At 41.9% G+C, this 17818-nt stretch overlaps 1 protein-coding gene across 8 annotated transcripts in view; it reads left to right on the plus strand.

Moving 5' to 3' along the window:
* Window positions 1-17818, plus strand: part of LOC126175652 (DNA ligase 3) — a 644184-nt gene that overhangs the window by 462634 nt on the left and 163732 nt on the right. For all 8 annotated transcript variants that reach the window (XM_049922552.1, XM_049922551.1, XM_049922546.1 and 5 more), the window contains one exon: window positions 9710-9919. In XM_049922552.1, coding sequence (XP_049778509.1) covers window positions 9710-9919 — 210 coding nt within the window. The remainder of the gene's footprint in view (window positions 1-9709; window positions 9920-17818) is intronic.

Below are 17818 nucleotides of genomic sequence, written 5' to 3' on the forward strand. Positions count from 1 at the left end.
CACTTTAAAAAACATGGCAGTGGTGCATCATGTGAAAGACTAGAAGGTTGCAAGTGGAATGACATTGTGTGGTCACAATATCATACACTATACCATCACTGGAAGGGAAATCAAAGATGACCCAAAAAATGTGTGCATAAGGCTTGCATTCATCTGTTGGTCGTTTTTGGAATAACCGTGCTGGGAGGTAGCCCAACAGGCAACACAAAGAGTATGAATTGGCATGAAATTTATGTAATGAGGGATAATTACTACTTGCAGTACTGGAATTAAAGCATGTATTCTCATTGAAACTAAATTGGTGCCATGAACAGTCTTCCTTGTAGCGTAAGAAAAATACAATGCAATGTTCAAATACTGATGTCACAAAAATGAATTTATTTATTTATTTATTTATTTAGATAGTTTATGCCCACATTGTAACACTAAAATCAAACATAATACAACAGAGTCTACAATGCTTAAGTTTAGGTCTTAGTAGTCAGCAATTTCTTTGTTTCCCAAAATTTCTTCATTCACTGTGATCTGGCTGCTCTTTCTTATGCAGATATGACATACTTCTTCTGTTCTGATGGTCAGCCATGGGTATTTATTCTTCAGAAGCAGATTCTCTTCTCTGTGTTGAGTTTGGTGTGTGGTGGTGATAAAGTCATCCAGATCACTTGGTACTTCTTTAAACCAGATGTTTTTGGTTTTACTGTTCCAGAAATGGTCAGAAAGTTGCTTCAGGATTCTAGTATTTGTTAGGTGAGATATGTGGTCAAAAAATGCAATCCTTCTTTTCTGCATTGTATCAATAATGGATTCACTTTCTTTACGCACTACTGAATTGGGCAAAAGTCTCCACTGCTCATTAACTTGATGATTTTACTGGTAATTGTTCAGAGTATTCGTCTGTCAACTATCTGCAATTTGTCAGTTGTTGCTTGAGTATTTAGTTTGAATAGTGTTTCACTTGCGTATGTTGCTTCTGGTTTAACAACAGAGGAGTAATGTCGAAATTTAGCGTTTATTGAGAGAGATCATTTTTTGTAGGTTGGCCTTGTGGCTCTCTGCATTTGCTGTAGTTTTAATGTTCTACAATCTATTGATGCTCTTTCATTAACATTCCAGGTAATAATCTCACCAAGATATTTAAACTTTTTTACTACTTTAATTTTTTGATCATTATGGCATATGATATAGGATGTGTCAACTGGGAAGGTGGGCATCATTTATGTTTCCTCGAACGAAATTTGCAATCCAACCTTTGCTGCTAATCATTGTAGTTGTTCTATCTGAACATTTGCTTCATCAATATTGTTTGCCAACAGCGCCAAATCATCTGAAAATGCAAAGCAGTTAAGTCAAATCTTTCTTCTAATCTTAACAGATGGTGGGCTTATCTTGTTCCATTCATGCGTAGTTTACTCCAGCACATAACTGAAAAATAATGGAGACAATCCATCACCTTGCCGAAGGCCAGTATAAATCTCAAAAGGTTCAGAGAATTCATTTCTGAACCTTACTCTAGCTTTGGTATTTCGAAGGGTGACTGCGACAAGGTTGAAAAGTTTCTGATGTAAACCAAATTCCTTAAGAATTAACAATAAAGATTTGTGATGGATACTATCATAGGCCTTTTTAAAATCAACAAAAGTGGTCACTAGCTTCTTGTTCCTGACCCTTTTATGTTTCATTATCCATTTGAGACTAATAATTTGATCAGTACAGCTTTGTCCTTGCCGAAAGCCTCCTTGATATTCGCTTAGTTCACCATCAAGCTGTTCATGAATTCTGAAATTCAGAACCTTTGAAAGGTTTTATAAGTAATATCCAGCAGCTATATACCCCTATAATTATTTGGATCTGATCTCTCTCATTTTTTGTATAGTGGCTGGACTATTGCAACATTCCATTCATCTGGTAATTTCTCAGTATTTCAAATATCAGTAAGATGTTTATGTAAGTTCAGAATTATTTTCACATTTGAATCACTACATTGCATTCCTCATTCCACCAAGGGTTTCTTGCATTTCCGTACAGGAGCTACATCTTCAGCCAAGACTTTTAATTGAGTGACAGTTGCTTCTAGATTGTCACATAAAGATATTCTTGATCTCTTGTAATATATCTGATTATTAATAATATAACTAGTGTCATATGCTCTCTTTGTATCCAACTTTTGACGTGGTCTGAATCAACATCGATGCCATGCAGCACTTTAACATTATAGATTTCCTTATGAAATTTCTGATCCATGGCCACATGATCTATCTGGTACTCTCCTAGCTTGACGTTAGGGAATTTCCATGTCATTAACTTATGTGGTCTTCTCTTAAACTTTGTTGTCTTCAAAACCAATCCATTTGTAGTCCAAAATTCAATTAACTGTTCACTGTTATTGTTTGTAAGCTTATGTGCTGGCTATCACCTGACCACACCTCAAAATTGCTTCTCTTTTCCTTTCTTCATATTACAGTCTCCAAGCATAATTTTAATGATAGTATGTGGTATGGTCCTTACTAGCTGATAAAGTTCATCCCAGAAATTTTTCTGTTCCATCCTTGTCAGTTCTATTTTCAACATTTGTTGAAGCATGAATATTTATCAGTGTGCATATTTTGTTTTCCATCTTAATTGTGAACATTGCCATTCTTGAGGAATTGGATGAAAAATTCTCAATGGAGTCCAATATTCTATTATGTACCAAGAAACCCACACCGAATAAGAGAACATTTTCTATTGCCCTTTCTCCTGGTGGTCCCTTATAAAGTTGATATCCTCCTGATTCGATTGAGTCCTGGTCAGTATTGTGTAACTCTTGAAGGACTGTGATAACTGTGTTCTGTTGATCTAAGACATCTGTTAAATGTTTCAATTTACCAATGTTCCTTAAGGAATTAATATTTACTGTAGCAAAATATGAAAATCTTCCTAGTTTGTGAAATTTTAGCACCATCTTATGTGGAATATGTTGTATATTTGTTAATTCAGTGCATCACTAGGCGCTCTGACTCGTCTTTGTCCTCTATGTGATGCCCCACTGTATCCAAACAATGGTGTCTTTGCCAGGATAATCTCATAATGACTGTCCAAACTGGAGGATTCTTTCAATAGAAGACTCCTCATATTTTGTTTGATTGTCTGATCAATGATCAAGTGTGTGGCCAAGGTCAGGGCTTACAATTCCAGATGTGATCTGGAAAGGTGGTGGGTGAATTATGGATGGTAAAAAAAGAGATTGATGGGATGTGTGTTTGGTCCATGAGAGCTATTTCATTTTGCTCAAGTCTGCCAGCGAGCTGGTTAGGACCCCCCTATCTGCCACCTGGGACATTCCACATAGGGGTACACCTCTCCTCCTATTATGACACTGTAACAGGTTGGTGGACAAAAATGAATAATGTATATAGGATAATTTTTCTTACTCTGTCTGTGGAGCTTTTTAGTGTGTGTGATTCTGCAGCAAACTTGGTACTTGACAAAAAGTCAACTGCTTGATTATTACACATATATATTTAATAGTAGTCACTATTAGGTTGCACTGCTATCATAATTTACCTCTAATTTTCTGTGGTTGCCGGTCATGCAGTCCATCCACTAAATCTTGATGTTTAGCATTTTAAGATGTCTTGCAGGATGGAAGAAACTACTGCCTTTTCTTATGATTGCAGGCAGAAGTCATGCTTATGAACGAATCTTTTGGCATAATAAATAAAAATATTCTTGCAGTTATGATGATTTTTTAATATTCTTGCATTTTTATACACACACAGCATTTACTACTGATGATGGTCGAAGTAGAGAGGATATAAAATGTAGACTGGCAATGGCAAGGAAAACGTTTCTGAAGAAGAGAAATTTGTTAACATCGAGTATAGATTTAAGTGTCGGGAAGTCATTTCTGAAAGTATTTGTATGGAGTGTAGCCATGTATGGAAGTGAAACATGGACGGTAAATAGTTTGGACAAGAAGAGAATAGAAGCTTTCGAAATGTGGTGCTACAGAAGAATGCTGAAGATTAGATTGGTAGATCACATAACTAATGAGGAGGTATTGAATAGGATTGGGGAGAAGAGAAGTTTGTGGCACAACTTGACTAGAAGAAGGGATCGGTTGGTAGGACATGTTCTGAGGCATCAAGGGATCACCAATTTAGTATTGGAGGGCAGCGTGGAGGGTAAAAATCGTAGGGGGAGACCAAGAGATGAATACACTAAGCAGATTCAGAAGGATGTAGGTTGCAGTAGGTACTGGGAGATGAAGCAGCTTGCACAGGATAGAGTAGCATGGAGAGCTGCATCAAACCAGTCTCAGGACTGAAGACCACAACAACAACAACAACAACAACAACAGCATTTACTACACAAATTGTTGACACATGAGTAAAAATTAATGTACCTTTTTATGTGAGATCTTAAACATAAATACTATCAAGTGCAAAGAAGAAGAAGAAGAAGAAGAAGAAGAAGAAGGGGGGTGGGGGGAAATGAACATACTCCAGACATTGCTCTTCTGTTACAAAGATAATTTTAAAAAGCCTATTTTTGCTGTCTTCTGTGGCAGTGTACAAATTTATTACTAAGGAAAGGAAAACATTCATACAAATTAATAATGAGGGAAAATAAAAAGTATGATACTGGGAGCTAGTTGCTTAGGTATTACACAGGCCCAAATATAAGATCAAGTACGCTAACAGGGAAGAACTAAGAAGAATGTTTCAGTGTCCAGGAACTCCATAGCTGGGTGATAATGTAGATGTTAAAGTGCAAGAACTGACAGTGGCTATACATAGAGCAACCTATCAACAGTGGTCATTCTAAAAGATTACCTTTCAACTGGAGCAAGGTGTGTGAAACAAAAAGAGTCAGAAGCTATACCAGTGCAGCATGACTTGAGAAGAAAAGAGTCCAAAGGTTGCATAGATACAGGTATTTTAAACAAGGTTTTAAGGAAGAGTTGTGGAAAACAAAAATGGAACGATGGAAGCAATTCATGGAGGCTAACTCAGAAACTTATCCCTGGGGTGTATATATAAAATAGTCTGCGAGAAAATATGGTCACCAACAGTCTTATCCACTCTCAGAACAAATGATGGGATGGTAACAAAGTTGGGAATAGTCAGCTGCCCTGTTAATAGAAACACTACTTCCTGATGACAGAGAAGAAGAAAAGACAAATGATCAGTGTAAGTTATGGGACATGTTATGGAAAGAATATAGGAACAACAAACCTGTGTTCCCCTTTGCATAAGAGGAAATTAGGCATATAATTTTAAGACTGAAAAAGAAAAAATCTCTAGGACCGAACAGGATCTCTGCCAAAGTAAAACAAGCCTCATGTGACCAATTAGACAGTTACTTGTGTGATCTGAACAATGAGTGTCTCTTGCCAGGAAGGATCCCTGCACCATGCTTAGTAAGGTGCAAGATAAAGATCCAATGATACACAAATCCAACAGCCCAATTTGTCTTTCGAATGTTCTCGGCAAGATATTTATAAAACTATTATGCAAAAGATTACAAGATCACAGACCGCCAGAAGGGATGAGCCCCCACCAGTATGGATTTAGAAGAGGCAAGTCAATTGAAAACACAACTAACAAGGTGATTTTGCTAGTGACAGATACTCATTCTATGTAAGCTCCAGCGATGATGATTGATATTGCTGGTGCTTTCAATAACCTTTGGTGGCCGCCTTTATTTGATTCCCTTAGGGATTTTGGGGGTTCAGAAGTGCTGTATAATTGCCTGAGAGATTACTGCCAAGGGAGACATGCTTTTTTAACATGCCTGGGAAAGAAAAAATGAAGACTATAACAAAAGGCTGTCTGCAGGGATTAGTGCGTGGTCCAGATTTCTGGTATGTAGCACTGTAGCCCATACTACAGAAGTTACATGACAGCAGTAACATAAGCAGTTTGGTGGCATTTGCAGATGACTTGCTGTTCATTGCATGTGATGACTCCAAAAGAATATGGAAGACAAATGTAATGCGACCCTCCACAAACTTAAGGGCTGGTGTCGAAGTGTTAAATTATCACCGGCACCCCCCAAAACAATGTACCTCCTGCTGAAAGGGATCATAATAAGGAACCTTAAAATAAAATTAAATGATATAACAATTAGAAGTAGTGCAGTAATGAGATATCTATGTGTATTTTTTTGACAAACACTGTAACTTTGCACATCATGTAGAGGAAGCAAGCAGGAAAGGTATCAACATAATGAATAAAGTTACAACCATTGCAAATAGGAAATTTTGGCTTCCCTTGAAGACAATTACAGTACACCCCCAATCTATATTAGCATAAGTTGTAAGATATGGTGTGAGTGTCTGAGCTCATAGACTGCAGCTAGTGAAGCCAGTCTCAATAATGAGAAGAGTTTACTGAGGCATGCTACTAAGATTAATGGGGGCCTCCGGTGCTGGCCCGAATGATGCTTTGTTAGTAGTCCCAGGAATATGCCCACTGGACTTGGAAATTAGGAAAAGGGGAATCTTTTACTGGTTAAAGAAGGGCAATCAAATGGAAGTATGAAGGGTGTTTGGAACTGAAGCCAGTTTGAAAAAGGCAATAAAAGATTGCATATTACACCTGTGGCAAAATGAACAGGACATTTCAGGCACTGGCAGGAGAACATATGAATTTCTCCCTAACATCAGGGAGAGATTAAAGATGATATTTCTTAACCCATCAAGTGGATTGATACATTACCTGACTGGCCATGGGCCTTATGCTATGTATCCATACAAAATCAGAAGACAGATGAATGACAGCTGTGCCTGTGGCAGTGTAGGCACACCAGAACACACATTGTGTTACTGTGCACTCTATGAAGATAGCATCTTGAATGATATTACAGCTGCAGTATCCAGGAAGGCCAAGGAGGACTTCACGAGGCATTCAACCATAAGTCGTCATGCTTCTGTCCAGGCTAGACAAAATACTCTGCAGATGGAGAGATGACGACTGAGGTTGGTGACCTCTAAGTGAAAGACTGTCCCAAGAATCTATATGTGTTGGTGCAAGCGATCATCGAAGTGTGGTGGATGGAATGACTCACAATGGTGGAAATGCTGCTGATGTGCTCCCTGGTGCCCAAGTAATGCAGCAGACCTTGGCTGTTGACCAGGGTACCATGTGGGTGGATCCAGTAGCAGAAACAATGACTTAAAAGTTAAATGCACCAAAATAAATGAAGAAACAAAGAACAAATTCTAGTGTTTGTAGTCGATTAGCAGTGGGGTAGTAGGTTAAGGGTTTTAATGTAGTTTTTGTACTAGAAGAAGAAGGTGTTGTTTTTCCTTTTTAATCTTTTTCTTTTTTTTTAAAAAAAAGTATAAGAAATAAATAAATAACTTATAACTATTCAAGGAAATGTGATTCATATGGCCTATTTTAGCTTTTTAGATAAAAGGCTATAATTATAAAGAATAAATAAATACAAAAATATACTATAGCCCCCCTTTATCACTTGATTAATTTCAGTGTGCATGGGGCATATGCACTGTCATTTTTTCCCATGTTCCATTGAGTAAAAAGAAAGACAAATATGACGAACAGCTGAAAGTATCCTCTGTCATGCAGTTACCAATAATTTGAAGAGTATAGATGTAGATGTAGAGGAATTCCAGTCCCCTTAGAATTCTCCTATTTTGTGGTAATGCACTAGATGGAAGGAAGGAACCAACCTATATGATGGAAAGGTTCCCATACCCAATCTCATTTGCTGACATTCAACAATTTGTATATTCAGGGAAAATGCATATTATGCCCACTAAATATTGGAAGGACTGACAGATGTTGATCACTTGCTGCCACATAATTTAAGTGTTGAGTTCCCTAGTAATTTTCTAGTGCACCAGTGAAAGTACATTAACTTTCTGTGCCACCACAGGCATTGAGTGATTCCATGTTGCTGTACAGGCATTACTTGGGGGTGCTTTACAGAAATGAAATGGAACAGTTATTAGAAGGTTATTCTCAGAAAGGTGGTTAAATATTCTGTTGTAAACCCACTTCTCAAAAATATGTTGAAAACACAGGAAAGGGAGAGCATCAGTAATTCTTTTTTGTGAGTGGAAGCAATTTTTTACAGTCCAATCAATATGTAATTTTATGTCAGTCATGTACAGATAAAAAGAAATAGGTTACACTATTTCTGAACACACAGTGGCCTCATTTTTTCCCAGTGTGTCTTGGTTGAGAAATGGCACAGTATATTTCTCTGCCTCCACAGTGGGGCTCCAGGACACTAAATTCATCTTTGGATTTCCGTTTGTTCATATGCAGCAATGGGCAATGAAAGTTGCTTAATAAATATACCTATGAACAGTATCCATTTAGCCAACTAAATCAGACATGTTCACTACTCTGCTCGTGCAAGCTGGCCTGTGCTCATGCCACAGCAGTGAGAAACTGGCCAACTCACAGTGACTACTGGCAGGGGAAGAGGAGAGAGAGAGAGAGAGAGAGAGAGAGAGAGAGAGAGAGAGAGAGAGAGAGAGAAATTGGAACTATGTAGCTCTGTATGACAAACTGTAGTCAATAATGCTATTCTATGGTCTTTGTTAGGTATACTGACATGAATCACATTACGATGGTGAATTAATGCCTTCTATGACTAATTTATTTTTGTGTATTATTACATTAAAGAGAAATAACAGTGAAATGAAACTTACATTTCTTTCAATTGATGAAGAAATGAACATGGGACCAGGTAAATTGAAGACATGACATTTCTTATGACCAATGCAGATTTATGATGAATGGCATTTTCAGACAAGTTTCAATTGCCATCAATTTGTGCTTCTTGACTACATTATTCACATCTTAAATGTAAAAACACTGGATGTCAATGGATACTAATTATTTTGCTTTTCGCTGAAGCATCAATGTCTTGTTCTACTGTCCGAGCACTGCATATGTGAAGGTGAGCTTTTAAGCTGAAGTCTTCATTGTGGAAAAAGTTGCTCATGCAAGTATGTAGGTCCAAACATAGACCTAGTCATAGCTGAAAACTTGTACAGTCATGGATGGAAATTTATGTTTAGGAAGATTTTGACATGTATCTCAAGACTTATTGTATTATGAAACTTAACATCGACTGCCTGTTACACTGTAGGTCTATAAGTTCTAACTATAGCTAAATAGACATGTTGTAAAGTCATGTTTGTGTCTCTTACTTTCACTTTGAAGTTTGTAACATGACCATCATTCTGTGTTTCATTGATTTAAAATGTGCTACTCACCACTTTAAGCACTGAGCTGTAGCTATATATGCTTGCATCTATTGCTGTGGTGAACATAACACATTGCTCTGAAGAAAGCACACACTTCACTCTTTTCTTATGCTAAGTAACACCATTTTACCAAAAGCACTCATTTCCCAGGTTGCGAGAGAGCACTCGTTCTTGCCTAGGTACTCTCTGTACAGGCCTGCCCTAAATGGACCTCTTCATGTGTCTACGAATCAAAATTTATCATAGGTCTCATATTTTAATACACATATTAGTGTGTGCAAGTTTAAGTAACTCTAAAGGAGGTACACACTGTTATAGATTATGATTTGCATAAATGTTATCGGTGTGTTGGATCAAAAACATGAACCAATGAAATGTATGATACAAACACTCCCTCATTATTGACATAAATGTCAATGGCCACAGGTCTAATGTTTTTTTTATTGAATCATGTAATTGGCAAGATTTGTGTTCATCCAGGAATCTAAGAAGACAAATAAAAAACAAGAGGAAATTGTGGACCAAGAAATGAAGGAGGAAGTGAGTGAAGAAAACAATAGTGCAAGGAAGAGATCACTCAGTCCTAACAAGAGAGGTGAAAACTCTGGCTCTGGACATAAAAGAAAATTTGGCAGTAACCAGTCCTCTCCATCTGAGGAGGAACCACGAGATAGCAGTACACCCAAGAAGGTAGGTAATTAGTTCTGGTCTCTCTCTTTCATTCGTGTGTGCATACAAGATTGTGCACGTGCCCACACACACACACACACACACACACACACACACAGTACTTTTTAAGCTGCACGCTCTACGTGAGAATTTATTGGAGACATTTTTTAATTATAACCTTTATTCTTTAAAACCAAAGATGTATGGGGAAAGTGCTACAACAAGCAAAACAACTTAGACTGCTCTTTTTTGTCTTATTTTGTTGTGTAGTGCTTGTGATGAACACACACAGTATCTGCAGCAATATGATCATTGCCGTCTCCTTTAGGTATCATTGTTTTGAACTGTATGTCATTGAAGTTACCTATGAGTAAATTTGGTATTCTTCTTTTTTATTAGGAAACCTAATTGTACATGATGTGTGATGAGCACTGTCATAGTCACACAATCGCTCAAATGTGTTTTCTATGTGGATAATAGATGAAAATTTCATGTGGTTTATTTCTTTGTGGCAACTCATCAAGCCAAACTCAAGTTTTATCAGAATCCAGAATGTAGGAGATAACCAGGTCCAACTTTCACTCAAACTGTTCATTATTTTCAGTTACAAACTTCAACAATGGTCAAAAATGAAGAAATTAAAGAACAGTCTATGGAAACTCATGTCTTCTCCATGAAGAGTGTTTCTACATGCACACACAGAAACTACTGTACTATATTTGTCTTTTCTGGTGTGTGTGTGTGTGTGTGTGTGTGTGTGTGTGTGTGTGTGTGTGTGTGTGTGTGTGTGTGTGTGTGTGTGGTCTGAGGTTTTCGGGCACTAAACAGCATGGTCATCAGCGCCCAAACGCATAGAAACAGGAGCACATGCGGTGAAGGGTCGAAGACAGACAGTGAACAAGGAGAACGGCTAAAAGACACAGGCCTGATGCAGTTCCAAATCCTCACATACACAGGCAAAACAAGAGGAAAAGAAACGCACTAAAAAAGGAAAGGAAACACAAGGAAAAGAGAACAGAAATTGAAGTGAAACAAGTAGGTAATCGTGACTGGCGGACGTCTTACCTAAAACCTGGGTGAGCCAGTCACCCAGCAGCACATTAAAATCTTCTCCCTAAAATCCGAGGCAACAAATTGGACAGGACACAAAACCACAAGACCTTAACCACAGTTGTTGCGTTGTCTTGCAAAATAGAGGGCAAATCCGGTGGCAAGGAAACCACTGCCCACTGGTCAGAGAATAAAGGACAGTCAAGTAAAATGTGGCGGACGGTAATCTGGATGCCACAAGCACTGCAGATTGGGGGGTCCTTCCGCCGGAGTAAAACACCATGCGTTAAGGGACTGTGCCTGACGCGGAGGCGAGTGAGGAGAACCTCATCCCGCCTGCATGACTGGTAGGACGCACGCCATGGCCACGTGGTGGCCTTGACCAGACGCAGCTTATTTTCACCAACTGCCAGCCACTCCTCTTCCCATTGATGCATAATACGAAAATGCAAAAGGGAGGTAACAGCATGGAGGGGGACGGCACATTCAACAACATGAGGGAGGGAACATGCATCTTTGGCAGCCACATCCGCCAGTTCGTTTCCCCTAATACCCACATGCCCCGGCACCCAGCAGAAAGAAACCTCCTTCCCCTGCTGTTGCAGGTGGAGTGGGGCATCATGGATGTTTTGGACGACCGTATCCACTGGGTACAAGTGTTGTGTGGTCTGAAGGGCACTCAGGGAGTCAGAACAGATGAGAAACTTAAGACTGGGAACACATCTCATCTGCTCCAATGCCCACAAGACCGCAAACAATTTGGCATCAAAGATGGTAAATGCCACAGGAAGCCGTAACTTGACGACTCGATCAGGGAAAACAACAGCACAACCAGCAGAGTCCCCCTGTAAATACTGGTACATGATCAGGATGCTGGTTTAAAATATCGTAAAATAAGGAGGTAAAAACAAACGCAGGAGTGCAGCTCCTCCGGTACTCTGACAAGTCTAAAATGACGCTGGGCCTCTGGAGCAACCAGGGAGGCAGGCAGGTAAACCCCTGGAGTTGGGGAGCCACACGCTCCACACCAAGGGACTCAAGCAAATGCTTGGCACGAATCCCAAATGGTCTTGTTGCCCTGGACGACTGGAAAAGAGACGTTCCATTGGCAGTCGGGCAACACTAGGATACGCAGGGGAGGTATGACAGGCAAGGAATTGACACACCCGTCACACCATGAGGAGTTTCCGCTGGATGGTGAGCGGCGGTTCCCCTGCCTCAGCACACAGGCTGGGGATGGGACTGGTACGGAAGGCACCAGTGGCCAGCCTGATACCCTCATGGTGTACTGCGTCAAGAATCTTCAGCTACAAAGGCCTCGCTGACCCATACATGGTGCATCAATAGTCAAGACACGACCGGACGAAAGCCCTATAAAACTGCAGCAGACACGCCCGATCTGCTCCCCAGGACCAATGGCTCAGACACTTCAAAATATTCAGTGCATTCAGAGCCCCCACCTTGAGGTCTTTAAGGTGCAGCAACCATGACAACTTGGAATCGAAAGTGAGGCCCAGGAACCTCACAGTGTCTCTAAAAGGAAGAATGGTGTCCCTCAGACGCAATTCAGGGGAGGTAAAAGCACGTCGAGAACGACATTTGTCTGCAGAAAAGGTAAAACCCGTCTTCGCAGTCCATGCCTCTAATTGCTTTATCGTAAGCTGCAGCTGCCGACTGGCAGTGACAAGACTGGAGGAAGAACAGAAAACAGCAAAATTGTCCACAAACAAAGAGCACTGGGCAGAACTCCGGATAGTGGACATGATACTGTCAATGGCGACGGCAAAGAGGGTGACACTTAAAACGCTTCCCTGAGGAACACCATTCTCCTGCACATACAAATCACATAGCACATTACCAACCCGAATTCGAAAGAGGCAGCGGGAAAGAAAGGACCGAATGAAGATGGGGAGATGGCCACAAAAGCCCCACTGATGGAGTTGGTTGAGGATAAGGCGGCGCCAAGTAGTGTCATCACCTTATTAATGTCAAAGAATACACCTAGACAATGCTGGTTACGTAGGAAGGCCTGCTGGATGGCTGCCTCAAGCAGGGTAAAGTTGTCTATAGTTGAAGAACATCTCCGAAAGCCACACTGAGAGTGGCTAAGGAGCTGCCTGGTCTCGAGCAGCCAAACCAGGCGACGGTTGGCCATGCGTTCCAATGTCTTCCCGACACAGCTCGTCAAAGCAATACTCCGATAACTACTGGGATGCATTCAGTCCATTCCCGGTTTGAGGAGGGGAATCAAAATTGCCTCCCTCCACGAGTCAGGGAACGTGCCAGATGACCATATCATATTAAAACAATTCAGGAAAACTTCCTTGGATGGCAGCAACAAGTGCTGCAGCATGCTGTACAGGATTTGATCATCACCTGGCGCAGTATCATGAGCCAAAGACAGTGCCAAATCCATTTCCCACATTGTGAAGGGACAGTTGTAGAGTTCAGAATTTGGGGACTGGAAGTCCAAGTGATCCCTCTCGATGGCAGTGCGGTAGCGGCATAAATATGGATCACAGTTAATAGTGGCAGTAGATTCCGCAAAATGCATGGCCAGTGTCTGGGCAATGTCTTGGCGCCGTGAGGAGACACCCCTGATGCAGCAATGCCGTGACAGGTAGTTGGCTGCGTTTCCCGGAAATCCTCCTGATGGCTTCCCATGCTTTCGTAGAACTAGTGGTGCGGGAGACGGAGTTCAAGAACGATTGCCATGACCGTCGTTTGCTCTCTTTAGTCACTCACCACGCCTTGGCTCTTGCCACCTGAAAGGCCGCAAGATTGTCAGCTGAGGGACGGCACTTGAAGTGGCGCAGAGCTGCATGGCGGGCTCGGATGGCTGAGTGGCACTCAGTGGTCCACCAAGGGACAGGACGCCTCTTGGGATGACTTGAGGACTGTGGGATCGACATGGCTGTAACATGGTCGACCCATTTGTGGATGCTGGCATGGTGTTCCAAAACAGCTAAATGGCTGAAAAGTGTCCAGTCAGCTCTGCAGAGGTGCCACCCGGGCGGCGCTGGTAATGCCACAACCTCATCCAGGAGGCAAATCCAAAGGGGGAAGTGGTCACTAGAATGGAGGTCAGCGTCAACCTCCCACAGAGCAGAATCCACGAGTGCTGGAGAGCAAAAGGAAAGGTCAATAGCTGTCGATGACCCAGAAGCAGTACAGAAATGAGTGGGAGCACCAGAGTTGAGGATGCACAGTTCTTCAGACGCCATGAGGCTTTCCAGAACGCGACCCCTGGGGCAAGCAGTCGTAGAGCCCCATAAGGCATTATGAGCATTGAAGTCCCCCAGAAGGAGAAATGGGTGGGGGAGTTGGCTAATAAGGTCTGTGAGAGCCTCGGAGTCTATTGCATCCTGAGGTGGCAAGTAAACGCAACAGTTTGTGAGCATCCGCCCCACAAGAAGGCCAACTGCAACTGCTTGCAAGTCCATAACGAGAGGGAGCTCAGATGAGTGGTGCATGTCACGGACAAAAGTCGCAACACCACCCTTTGCCCTTTCCCCCATCAGATCATCTTTTCGATACACGGTATAGCCCCGTAAAGGAGCAGCATCAGTGGCCCGAAAATGTGTCTCTTGGAGACATAAGCACAAGGGGCGCTCTTGTACAAGGAGTTGTAATTCGGCCACATGCATCCTGAACCCATTCAGGTTCCATTGTAATATGGGAGCCAGTGATCAGGGTGGCTGAATTTTCACCCTGCCTCTTTGCTTTGGAGGAGAGCCCGTACTGGCCGGAGATTTATTCCTGGGGCGAGAATATCGGCCCCGGTCAACATCAATGTCCATCAGCTCTGATGGTGACCCAAGGGAGATGTCAGACAGTACGATGGCATCGTCATCGGACTGACCCTGACTAGTCTCCTCAGGTGGCAAAACCTTCACCTTCGGCGTCTTCGTCTTGGGGGGCTTAGAATGCAGAACCTTGTCAACAGTTGGAGCTTTACTCGCCTGGGCAGAAGGCGCCATATGGGGAGGGGCAGGAAGTACTCCAATGTTAGCAACCACAGCCTTGTCTGATGTTGTGGGGAGAGCTGCAGGTTGCAAAATAACCGTAGCAGCACAAATGCACTGGCAAACGCAGGTATTAGTGCTGACACTAGCAACCTTTGTTTGTGCAGCAACAGTGGCCAACTGTACCAGTTTCTGCAGAGTGGAAGCAAAAGATGTTGTAAACACAGGAGGCTGCATGGCCTTAAAGAGCTTCTTGGCCTCACCATAGGGGATGTGCTTAGATGTTTTGATCTCCTGTATCTTCCGTTCCTCGAGATAGATGGGGCAGACCCGGCTCCAGACAGGGTGACTCCCAGAGCAATTCACGCACTTCACAGGCGATGAACAATTGGCTCCTTCATGGGCGGGCTATCCCATTGCACCCCAACGTATTATGCCCAAAGCGCTGACATTTAAAGCAGCGCATTGGGTTGGGGAAATATGGCCGTACTGGAAAACGTAAGAAACCCACTTTAACATGCTCTGGGAGTCTGTGGCAATTGAATGTGAGAATAAAAAAGTCGGATTTGACTAGGTCCCCATCGACTCATTTCATAATATGCTGCACGTCGACAATACCTTCATCAGCCCACTCAGATTTCAACTTGTCCTTGGGGATATCCAGCAAGTCCCTACATGTTACAACACCCTTACTATAGTTCAAAGTGGAGTGGAGCTTGGTCTCGATAGCATACTCTTCAAGACAGGTTGCTTTCCGAAGAGAAGTGACTTGACGGGAACTAGAAGTTTCAACTAACACAGTCCCATTGTGCAGTCACTTCACAGATTTCAATGTTCCTGCAATTCCCTCAAGACCCTTGTGGATGTAAAAGGGAGAAACCCTCTCAAAGCTACCTTCCTTCCATTTGACAATCAAAAACACATTCTGGTTATCAGCATGTGCTCTGTTACGACAGTCTGATAAATCTCTAGTAACACCAGGCACTGGAGGACTCGCAGCACGAAGTCGCTTTTTTGATGTGTGTTTTCCTACCAGTGGCCCACCCAATCCACTGGTAGGGGGAAATGTAGAGGTCGAAGGGTCCATTGTGGTTCCACAAGCAGCTAGGGAACTAAAGGTCCGCTCATACAGAGCCCCGCATGCCTGAGTAAGCCTTATACAACTGGGGTGCGGCAGGTGCCCCAGAGGTTGCCCGCTTGCGACTGTTCCACCCCAACAGCCATGCATCTTATAGCCGCGCAGCACACCATAAGATTGAGGTTTTTTTTTATAGAGGTTTACCTTCCTCGCAATCCAGGCAGTCAAGCCAAGATTACCATTCCCCACAGCACACAACATTCCACCGCCGCGCCATGCGGTGGTCGCTGAAGCATGTCCGGGGGTTACGGTGACAGGGGACTGGCGGCACTGACCAGTCCCCAGCTTAGGACCCCGGGGTCGCCAAGCCCATACTCAGCAATGAATGCTGAGCCCCTGGGGGGGGTCTTTTCTGGTGCGTCACTTGTCTTGTTGATAGGAAGACCTTTAACCCCACTCCTTGAGCCCACATTTTGACATCTTGACAATCATCCAACTTGGATAATGCATAACCACTTGATCAAGTTTGCATAAATCCAGCACATGTTAATGTTGTCCTTGGACCCTCACGGTTATCATCTTCTCGGCACACATCAGCATTCAGAACTCTGCAGGGAACAAGTTTCTTGGCCTTCAGCTTTAATTTTGGTCCAATTTGTTTTCATTTTATTGTCACAAGATCACTTTGTACTTTTGAAGGCCTTTTTCGTATATCAATTGAAGGTAGCATTTTTGTGTGCATGCATGTGTGCGCGCGTTTGCACGCATGTGTCCTACTGATACATAATTTAAACAATGGAACCTTCAAATAGGAGTATCAACAACGTAGGAAAAGACAGATTGCTGCTTCTGTAAAGAAGACACATTAAGTTGCAGACAGGCACAACTAAGGACACTTCCATAAAGCTATCAGCCACAGCCTTCATCAGTAAAAATACACACACACACACACACACACACACACACACACACACACACACACACATTGATTGTGTGTATGAATGGTGTGTATCTCTCTTTTACTGATGAAGGCTGTGGCTGAAAGTTTTTTGTAAGTGTCCTTAATTGTGCCTGTCTGCAACTTAGTGTCTTCTTTATGGAAGCAGCAATCAGTCTTTTCCTACATTGTTGATATGTAATTTAGCATCTTCCCTCTGTTCATTGCATCTTTCTTCAAATGAATTAATAATTTCTTCTGCTAATAATTTTGTAACACAAAGATCACTCTGTCTGTGCATCTTAACTTCTGTCAGAAGTTGAAATGGTGTTTTTCAACACTTCTGTGGTATGTTGATTTAAGGGCATATTGAACTGACATATCATTTTCCACCATTTGGTAGGGTTATCATTAGTAAGCTTAGCAATGATGGTAGCCAAAGTAAAACTGATTTTCTGAATCTGTCAGTTGGCTTTAGGGGTTCTTCCTTTCAGAAGCAAAGACAGTCCCTCTATCACTAATTTCTTGGGCTGGATTTCTGAAATTAGTTTTGTGAAATTCCATCTTGCTAATTGTGTCTACTGATTTTGTGGCCTTCACAGCATACAGCCAGCTAAACTTAGCAAATGCATCAACAATACTTAGAATGTAGTAGTAACCCTTGAGAGTTGATGTAACTGTTCCACTATGATCAACAATAGTATATAGTGCTTCACTCTCTTTGAATAAGGATGAAGAAAACTTTCTTTCCTGATTTATTATTCACAATTAAATGTTTTACACAACTGAAGATCACTCTTCTCACATTGTTGGTAAAATCTGATATACAATAATCCTGTTTTACTTCCTGTTTAGTTCACTTCTCCTTTCTTGTGTACAAGCTTGATGAT

Source organism: Schistocerca cancellata, chromosome 3 (assembly GCF_023864275.1).
Source record: "Schistocerca cancellata isolate TAMUIC-IGC-003103 chromosome 3, iqSchCanc2.1, whole genome shotgun sequence".
Taxonomy (NCBI): domain Eukaryota; kingdom Metazoa; phylum Arthropoda; class Insecta; order Orthoptera; family Acrididae; genus Schistocerca; species Schistocerca cancellata.